The sequence below is a fragment of the Sphaerodactylus townsendi genome, linkage group LG09 (genome assembly GCF_021028975.2).
Source record: "Sphaerodactylus townsendi isolate TG3544 linkage group LG09, MPM_Stown_v2.3, whole genome shotgun sequence".
Classification (NCBI taxonomy): domain Eukaryota; kingdom Metazoa; phylum Chordata; class Lepidosauria; order Squamata; family Sphaerodactylidae; genus Sphaerodactylus; species Sphaerodactylus townsendi.
Window position 1 is genome coordinate 28760265 of NC_059433.1, and position 10415 is coordinate 28770679.

At 41.3% G+C, this 10415-nt stretch overlaps 1 protein-coding gene across 1 annotated transcript in view; it reads right to left on the reverse strand.

Moving 5' to 3' along the window:
* LOC125439420 (cytidine monophosphate-N-acetylneuraminic acid hydroxylase-like) overlaps window positions 1–9904 on the reverse strand; it is a 32981-nt gene extending 23077 nt beyond the window's left edge. The window contains exons 1-5 of the mRNA XM_048508527.1: window positions 9854–9904; window positions 7493–7829; window positions 5565–5575; window positions 3133–3398; window positions 1320–1411 (exon numbers count right to left, since the gene is read on the reverse strand). Of these exons, the coding sequence (XP_048364484.1) occupies window positions 1320–1411; window positions 3133–3398; window positions 5565–5575; window positions 7493–7829; window positions 9854–9904 (757 nt within the window). The remainder of the gene's footprint in view (window positions 1–1319; window positions 1412–3132; window positions 3399–5564; window positions 5576–7492; window positions 7830–9853) is intronic.
* Between the last annotated feature and the right edge of the window lie 511 nt (window positions 9905–10415).

A 10415-nucleotide genomic window follows, 5' to 3' on the forward strand; every position in this document is an offset into this window, starting at 1 on the left:
GGAGGCATATAAAGGAGTGCAAAAGGAAACACCATTCTTTCTGAATAGTGTCCTACATCACACCCTTTGATGGTATTATTTTCAAGTTTTGTTATCTTGTTGAACTTTGTTATCTTTGTTATCTTGTTGAACTTGACTCAGAGATTCCCACTCTCCTCCCATCATGTTTAACATCATAAAAATAGGTAATTTATTATCTTGATCTTATCAAGATCTAGTTTAATTTGGTGTAACTTCCGTCATTGAGTTCATAAAGGCCAGGATAAATATTTAACCTGGACCAACAGCTATTTCCTGTCACTTACTGTGGTAACTGACTACAGCAAACTTCATAAATCTATATTTGGAGCCTTCCAGTATGTAACATACATTACTTGAAGTCATGTGACATGTCTTTCTTTAGACTTTCCTCTACTGAAATGGAATATTCTTGAAGACAAATAATTCTGTGCCATTATCAAGGATATATTTATGCAATTATTCAAAAGGAAATCCTCATTGTTTTAGAAATGTTCTTGAAAGAACTATCAAGTCATGCATTTTAATAAAGAGTTTCTAGGGACATCAAACCAGGAACTGTTTTTTCCTGTAGTAACATTAATTATTCTATGCCACCTAGAGTGCCATTGGACAGACAGGTGACCAATTATATATTATAAATTTAAAAATACTCCTTCAATTCATCATGTTGGAAATGTTTATGTAGGTATTTCTCATTAAGTCCTGAATTTTTGGTTCCCATCCATCATTAATGAGACTTGCTCACTCTGTATCTGATTGGATGTTCCTCTCAGATACTTGAGGGACAAGTCAGAACCTTGGCATGGGGATGAGATTACTCTTTAAATAAGGAGGAATCTTGTGGCATCCTCTATCTTTTTTGAGTCCTTTGAAATTTTGAGGCAGGGTGGCAGATACTGCTACAAAATGGCTGCCACAGGAGACAGCCAAGTACACATATGCACACAAGAGGAAAGGGGATGGGGAATGTAAACACACCCACACAAAGCTCAAGGTGGATCACATGCACAAAGAAGAAGACACCATTATTGGAAAGGGAGGAGAAACCAACAGAAAAGAAGACCAATGTGGGGAACTGGATGTTGTATTACTCTGGTGCTCCCCACTGTGTTGCACCTGACTCACAGTCCTGTTCACAGGATCCATTTCCAGTGAACTGTGGGGAGGATCCAAGTGAAAAGCCTCTTTATTTGTGTGAAGTGCCCATCGGTTCTTCCTTTATACATGCTGCTAAGAACAGAATGCTGACAAAATAATAGGCATTAATAAACTGTGATGACAGAAGAAGCTCCGTTTACCTAATTCATCTTGACAGAAGCTATCTGGAGGATTCACATATTTCATTGAGCTCACATCCAGTTTCCAGTTATGCTTGGTGCAACGCACACCTCTAAGTTTAAAAACAAACACACAGATGACATAGTACTTTTGACAGAATTTGTAATGCTGAAGTTTCATTATTATCAATATTTCATACCTTAGTACTAGCCACTCAACTGCTCCCCCCCAGAACTGCTCCCCCCTGGACCTGGAAGCCTAGCTGTCTTGGTAGGACCATCTCTAGAAAACAGGGTCAGGAACTGGAGGCTTGAAGGAAATGGAGAAACTGGTTTGTAAAGACCCTTGGGTTCAAAAAGTTGCCCAATTCCATCTTAAATAATGTAAAAAAGCCTATGTTTCTGCAATAGGGCAAGAAGATCATGTTTTTCTTTTCCCCTCAACCACCTACAATGTTAAATAGATGAAATATAGTGTATAAATATTATATACATTAAATTTAAAAAAAAACAAGGAAAAACATAAGGAAGGTAAGAAGAGGAGACAAACAAAAGATGGTTGGGAAGTTAAGGCAGAGCTGAACAGAGAACTTCAAACATATTTTAAAAATTCCAGTTGCCACTTTTTCACATCTGAGCTCTCTTTATGGCTCTTTAATGGCAACATATGTAGCTTATTTCTATCCTATATTCCAAACATAGCTTATTCCTAACATAGCCATAAAAAAGAGTCTGAAAGAGTCTGAAGAGATGTTCTCAGACTGAAATTGTTCACCAAGTTTTATAAAGTAAAAGAAAGCTGAAATGTGATTATAAACCTACCTTCCTGTTGGTCACTAAGAAAACTATATGTCAGCAGCTCAGAAGCCTGATTACACTTCAACCTTTCATGAGCTAAAGTAGAATGGCTGCACAGTGCTTTGTGGGGCTTGTGTGAATTTAAATTCAGGTGTTTTACAACATGTAATAGCAATCATAGGTATAGTTCCAAGGTGGGGGTGTGCGACGCACTGGGCTGGCTCCCTTGGGGTGTGTGTGGCGAGGGCGTTCTGGGGATGTGGTGGCAGCACTCTGGGGTGGGGCAAGGGCATGGCAGAGGCGGAGGACACACCAGTGCACAGTGCACTTTCCCCCCTTGCTCCATCCCTGATAGCAATAATGTTATTCATACTATTGAGTGGCCATACAAAAAGCTATATATAGGGAAGCTTACAAGGAATCTTACTAGGGAGAATAAATGCAACATTTAGAATGACAAAGATCTTTAAGAAGTAGTTACAATTTTTTAATCATTAGACTCTTGTTCCCTTGTTCCTTTACAATAATATCCATCATAGAGTCCCACTTTTGTAGACGTAACCTTCTATAGAATAGTGGATTTTTAAAGAATATTTTAAGGAGAACATTATACCATATATAGGTTTTTATTGACATCCCACTGGGCACACTTATGTTTATATAAATAATTTTACATTTAGAATATGTTGTTTAACACATTTATTTTCAATTGATTTCTGCTTGCATCTGATGAGCAGTACATTGGACTTTGGCAAATAAAGAAAACATTTTAAAGATGTCTACTCAGATTAGCAGTGGCTCTCCAGAATCTGAGGCAAAGGTCTTTCACATCACTTACTACCTCGTACCACTGCAGGTACTGGTGATTGAACCTGAGGATTTCTACATGCAAAACAGAGGCTCTTCTGTTAAGCCACAGCTCCTCCAAAAGCTTTAAGGCCACAATTGCCCTTCAACCACTGAGATGGACTCATTCTCCAGGTACTGTAATTCGTTGCAGAAGTTGATAGGGATGAAAAAGCAAGACCTTCCTTACCTTCCTGTTATGTCTTCAATATCCTTAATGAACAATCCTCCTTGGTGCTTACACAAATTCTTACAGGCTCGTAGAATACCATTATCCTTGTACACAATATAATTCTTTCCATCTTGTTTGTTTCTTAAGAAATTTATTCCTTCTCCAAGAACAGCAACCTCAGAAGGAGTGAGAGATAGCAGTATTTTGCTTGTTTGCTCCACACTGTTTGAAACCAAAGGGTGAACAATGAGAGATAATAGTATAATACACCTATCCTGGAGGTGCTGCTCGGACAGAAAACAACTTTGGGGTTATTTTGTCTAATAAACAGTTCCAATTTGGCAAAATTAATGGTCTTGTATAAAAAAGGAACTTCTGCTTCAATAACATTTTCTAGCTTTACCACTAAGCAATCCAGCCCATCAGCCTAAAGACAATCTTGGCTATCTGCAAACTCTTCCTTTCTGCTGTGGATGGTGGGTGGTTGCAGGAGGGCAGAGCTCATGTACAACTCTCTGCTACCACTCTTGGGAGAACCCATTGAGGATCTGAGAGTTGTTTTCAAAGTAAAAAGAATGTCTTGCATGTTAAACATCTTTATTTATTTATTTATTTATTTATTTTATATACTGCCCTTCCCCTGATGGGCTCAAGGCAGCTTCCAAAAGATTCTAATAAATATGTAAAACCACAGTTTAAATAAATTAAAAACTAATTCTAAGCCCAATGGTGACAATATTCAGCAATAAATGTTACTCAAACCAGGAGGGGGAAAGGGGTGGGGAGGGGTACGCCAGGCAGATGGAAAACCATAGCTGCCTCAACTGTATGTCTGGTGAAACGGCTCCATCTTGTAGGCCCTATGGAACTGCATCAGATCCGGAAGGGCCTGGGCCTCACTAGATAGTGTTCACCAGGTTGAAGAGAGGGCAGAGGAAGCCCTGGATGAGGCTAGCTGGACATCTTTTGGGCCAGGAACCACCATTTCATTCACTGAGCACAGAGATCCTCAGGAGACATATCTGGAGAGATAGTCCTGTAGGTTTGCTGGCCCCAAACCATTTAGGACAGGGGTCTCCAAACTATGGCCTTCCAGATATTCATGAACTACAATTCCCATTAGCCCCTATCAGAATGGCCAATTGGCAGAGCTGATGGGAATCACAGCCTATGAACATTAGGTCAATACTCTCTTCATATTTTCTGGTTATCAACATTTAGAAAATAGCAAAGAAGAATGGTTAGCTATGGCATAAATATAATGGAGTTCTACAGTGAATTTCAGGTTTCAGGGTACTCTCCCAAACAAAACTTCAAACTTGATTTATAGGCTGCTCTTCCAAACAGTCTCAGGGCGATGTGCAACATATTAATAGCAAATTCATAAAACCATAATGTCAACAATTTAAATAAATTTCACCAGTGGCATCTTAATCCATTTTGGAGGCTGATTTCTGGACGTAATCAGTGGTGGGATCCAAACATTTTAATAACAGGTTCCCATGGTGGTGGGATTCAAACTGTGGCATAGAGCCAATGGGGCTGGGCAGGGGGCATGGCGTGGCGAGGGCATTCCAGGGGCAGGCGAACATTCCTAGAAGGCGGGGCTGTGGCTGGGGCGCGAACTCTTGGCCGTTCAACAGGCGGGAAACGAATCAGGCTGCCACGCACGCCGGTGCACCTCCTGCCAGACTGCTTCAAGTTCAGCGCTACTGCTGAGAGGAGGGGCGTAACCAAGGCAAAAATCACGTGGCAAAATCACCAATTAGTAACCCCCTCTCGGCACACACAAATAATTAGTAACCTACTCTTGGGAACCTGTGAGAACCTGCTGGATCCCACCTCTGGACGTAATCCAAAGAAGTCCTCTTTATCATTAGATTCTGTGATAGCCCCAGATGGGTGGGTTTCTTTCTTTCAAAGTCTATGATGATATTCATCCTCAGACACCCTATATTCCTGATTTATTGATTATTCCTCCATGGCCTCTGGTCTCTTTGAATGAGGTCAAAGCATGCAATAATCAGTTTAAACCGGGGGTAAAGCTCCAGATTATGAGGACATTCCTCCAGAATTTATTAAGGAAAATATAGAATGGTGGGCCCCTTCTCTAACATCTTTATTTACATATCTAGATGCAACAGGAAGGATTCCCAGGGACTGTGGGTTAGCTGGAGTAGTACCTTTCTATAAAAAGGTTAACAGAGAGGACTCTTTCAATTATGGGCCAATTATTCTTCAGACAAAGGGGACCATTTTGTCTCGGCTGGCCTTGGTGCCCCAAACATCTGATACTAATCTTTTGGATAACTGTACAATAATATTAGCTCAAAAATACAAGTCAAGCTCCTTGTCTTTTTATAACTTCACCTTCCTTGTAATCTGGTAAAACAAAAATGTCTGCAAAATAGCTCTACTTTGCTTATTTGGATTGGAGACGATCCTCTTACCTTTGTGGTTCCTTAAACGATACAGAAAGCACACACAGTGGATGGGATTAAATAGTTTTTGTTGACTTTAGAACTAGAATATTTTTGCAGTAACATCACTGTCCACCCTATGGTGTTTTTCAAGCTATCTTCTATTGTTCTGTCTAAAATTCTTACGTAGGGAGTCTCAAATCATTTGAAATCCGCACATTACTTGAGTCCTAATCTTGTAAACACTTTTTGATGAATGAAAAATCAAAAGTACTGAAATGTGTGAAAGATTAACCGTCCCCTCTGCATTATATTTTCTATACAACAAGCTCTGAAGTGTGGCTGCTAAGCTGACATCTCTATTATAGAGTCCACCTTTCAAAGCAGCCAGGAGGAGAAGGGGGTTGGATACATTCATTTTGACTCCTTTAAGGAAGGAGCGGAGGCATGGTTAGGGGAGAGGCAGCAAAAATGGCATCTGCTGCTCAGCCAAGGGGTGGTTAGGGGCCACTTCTGGATAAAAGATGAGTCAACTCCACCCCTCCAAGGCCAAATGTGAATTGTGGGAGAGGGTGAGGAGCAGGAGATGGAGATGGACACAACAGCAGAAGAGGCCAAAAGGAGGAGGAAAACAGCAGCCTACATGTCAGCCATCTATGGTGATCTTGGAATGAAGCTCTTGTATCTGCCAAATGCTGCAATTCTTGCAAAGGGTGTGGCCATCCAGTGGGTAGCAGTACCAACCCTCCCCTTCCAAGGAGCGATGCAGCTCACACTCCAGCTTGCCTGTCCCCACAGCGTCCCAGTGAAGGGGGTCACCTGTTTAGATAGGAGAGGAGCCAGTAAAATGCAGGCTTCAGGTGCATGGCAGCAGCCCCGCAGGGGAGCCATGAAGGTCCCGGGCAGAGGCAGGGTACCCACCCCCACCAGCATAACCAAGGAGCCGGGCCCAATGACCTGGTGGGGCCCCTGTGAGATGCAGCATACCTGGGCTGCTTGTCTGGGCAAGGACAGTGCCTCCTCCTGATGGCATGCTGGGCCTGATGGCATGCTCCTCCTGATGGCATGCTGGGCTCTGGCCCAGGACCCCTGGCAATGAGTTGGGATTAGCCCACCACCCTATGTGTGGTTGCCCGTTGGCCTCTGCAGGGAGGTCAGGCTGAGCCCATTAGCCATTGTGCACACCCTTCACAACTGAGAAATAGGGTGGCAGGGGGGCCCAGGCTAGAGCCACCCAAGGGCCAGGAGAATGAGCTCAGGCTCAGGACTACCCACAAGTACGCTGGCCAGCATTCTGCCCCCATCCTAGGACTAGGCTTTCTCTCTTGTCTCCACACCCTTTCTTGTACTGCGCTCCTCACCTGCTCTCTGCTCTTCGTGAGCCACCAGATTATGGATCTATCTGGAGGATAATTGAATTAATTGAGCCAACCGGCTGTAATCTAAAAGTAACATATCATACAACATTATTCTTAATTACATATTACATAACATCAACAATATATATATATACATTTGCTTTGCTCTATGAACTTACATTAGACAAGATGTCTTAGACCTCAGCCTTTAGCTATCCATGTGTTATCTGTGTGCAGCTGCCTAGTGGCAGTAATTATATGTTCTTTCTTAATCAATCACAGGTGTGAAGTGCTCTGCTTACATTCAGTTAAGATGGCAGGAAAAATCAAAATCTTTATTTAGGCCAAATCTGTGGCTTTAAAATATGAAACTTCGAATTTGCACTTTCTTCCGCAGCAAAATAAGTATGTTTTAAATCAACAGTAAACTTGTTTGTATTTTTTTTAGGGTAGAAATCTCATATCATTTTTGTATATCCATGTTTCCTGAATTGTGTTATCAAGGAAACTACATGGGAGGAAAAATTAACCACTAGGTTTTCCTCTTATTTAGCTATATTAGCTGAAACAAAGTAGTAGGGCGTTTTTGTCTTAGGATACGTCTCTCAAAGTGTCCTCTAGGACTACGTCTTTCTGTTGAGAGTCTATTAGATCCTAAAATGACTTCATCTCCTGAGGACAGGCGGGAATCCTCCTGGTCAGTGTAATCACTCCTGGAGGAACTCCAGCCATCCTTCCATCTAACACGTCTCTCAAAGTGTCCTCTAGGACTACGTCTTTCTGGTGAGAGTCTATTAGATCCTAAACTGACTTCATCTCCTGAGGACAGGCGGGAATCCTCCCGGTCAGTGTAATCACTCCCGGAGGAACTCCAGCCATTCTTCCATCTAACACGTTTGGCTGACCGGGGAGTATCAGAATGCCATTTGTAGCCAAGCTTGTTTATTATTATAATCTATAAGGTCTCTATTGAATTTTTTTACTTTTAAATTCCACTATTTTGTCCTTGTAATTATCCGGTGCTTTCTGTATCTCTTTAAAAGCGTTCATCAAAAGCTTTTCTGTATAGAATTGTTATCTTTTAGGGAGGTTTTCAATTTGTATTATGTCCAGTCAAAATAACTTTTCTTCCTCTAGCAGCTGTTTCTACTATCAGTATCATTAAATCAAAAGAACATTTGTTCGAGTATATGCGTCATCCAACGTGTTTTAAAATTTGGTCAAGATGAGTGAATAATGTTGGACCTTTTTGAACTCTGAGACCGATGGGATCCTGTTAGCCTTAATATACTCACTAAACAGCGTGGCATGTTGATATCATAGGAATGCTTTTCTTGTGTAAATTGATAAATCCCTGTCAAGTCATTATTATAAGTAGCAGTTCTGTTTATGATTTCTTCTATGTTTTACATTTTGTAGAGAATCTCTACTAGCCTCTGCAGGGAGGCCAGAGCTGAGCCTATTAGCCATGGTTGTGCAAACCTCTCCTAAACTGAGAAATGGGGGGTGGCAGAGGGGCCCAAGCTAGAGCCACCCAAGGGCCAGGAGAATGACTTTAGGGCCCCAGGGGACTACCCAAGTAAATCACGCTTAGTCAGCACTCTGCCCCCATCCTAGGACTAGGCTTTCTTTCCGGTCCCCACACCCTTTCTTGTATCATGCGCTCCTCACCTGCTCTCTCTGCTCAATACCATGAGGAGCCACTCAGGATTATGGATCTATCTGGAGGATGTGGGGGCTCTGGATCTGCATGATGCCACCCTCAAGCAATGCCCAGGCCTTTTTTCCCTCCCTCGTCCCCACCCTAGCTACGCCATTGCCCAAAGCGGGTCTGTCTCCCACTGATACTGAGAGAGACATTTTTTAGGATTAAAGTACTCTTTGTAAAGTAATAGAAAGCAAATTAAATAGCCTTGGATTCTCCACTTTTAGCATTGTTTCGAAACGATTTAGGACAGGATCAAACCCAGCAAAATTATAACACAAAAGACTTAAAGCTATTGAGTGCCAAGCTCGATCTTTCCAAACAGCAGCTCCATTCTCTATCTTTTTTTGGTGCCTCCCTTATAGCTAGGAATTCATTTGGCGCACTCCCATATCTGCTAGGAATAAATAGCCACTGAAGGACTTATGTTACTGTGCAATGTTACTTAAGACCCAAATGACTCTTTGTATCTTCAACTTCAATTCATTCAGAAGACAAAATCTGTAAATTCCTGTTGCTCTTGAACTTTATTGTAACCTTATCTTTATAAATTTGGTTGGTTTGGGTTTTGTTATTTTTTTAAATGGGGAACAAACATAAATAATACTATAATAAAAAACTCATATCTTGCTCGTTCACAATTCAAGTAATTCTGCTACTATATTACACTGTCTGGTATCGCTCATTCCGCACATGCAGAATAATGCACTCAAACTGCTTTCAGTGCTTTTTTTTTGAAGCTTCAATGTGAATAGCAAAATCCACTTGCAAACAGTTGTGAAAGTGGTTTGAAAACACATTATTTTGCGTGTACGGAAGGGGCCTAAATCTCAGGTGAGTTTGGTTAAAGTGTGTATTGTACAGTCAAATTATCAGGGAATAAGTAGCCAATCTAGTCATACAGTGAAGTGGCCTGAGTGAGCTGCGGCAGATCGTCTTCAGAGTTGGTGAACTAAAACACTATTTTAGACACACACACATGCACAAGACCACTGAAGACTGAACCTGGTTCTTCAGATTAAAGTCCACCAAATGGCAAGCCACTACTGAACATCTCTTGCCTTGAAAATCTTATGGGTCACCATAAGTCAGCTAGTTTTTAACATTTATAAAATCCCTGCTTTTAGACCATCAGTGTTCATAGCTGACTATCACAGATAAAGGGATTGCTAGTTCTCATCATCCCCCTTAAGCCACCATGATATACAGGCAGTGAACATGTCCAGTCTATACATCTGAGGCCACGAGTTTGGTACCTGTGGTTTTAGGATCATGGCAGTGTTCAGGTAGCTGATTTCATCACACATGGCTAAGGCTAACTAGTGTTTCAGTGGGAAAAGTATACGTTTCGCAAGTCAGCACCAATAATATGGAGGAAGATAGGAACTGTATAAGAATTTCACTTGACAGAGATGAGATTATTTGAGAAACAGCTGATGCTTGATGTTCACCTTATTTTAATGACTGAACAAATATTCTTAAAAGGTTTTGAAAATCCACAATAGATGTTTTTTGGTAAACTAAAGACAATTTTTTTACAATAGCAAAGCTCATTAAAAAGTACTTCAACCATCTCAGCTAACTCACTTTCCTGCTTGGTTCTTAGTGCGCTGTTTTTGAATTACAAACGAGGATCAAAGTACTTGTGCCCAAAAAGCCAGATTAATTTATTCACATCTGTCAGTCAACAGGTAAAGTGGGGAGGGGGGAGTTAAGCATACAAATAGAAGAAATAAATGGCTGGATGCTGCCGCTTCTTTCTTTTAATGTTAAAAGTAGCCGTGGGAGACCCTGAACTGGATGACCCAGGTTAGCTTG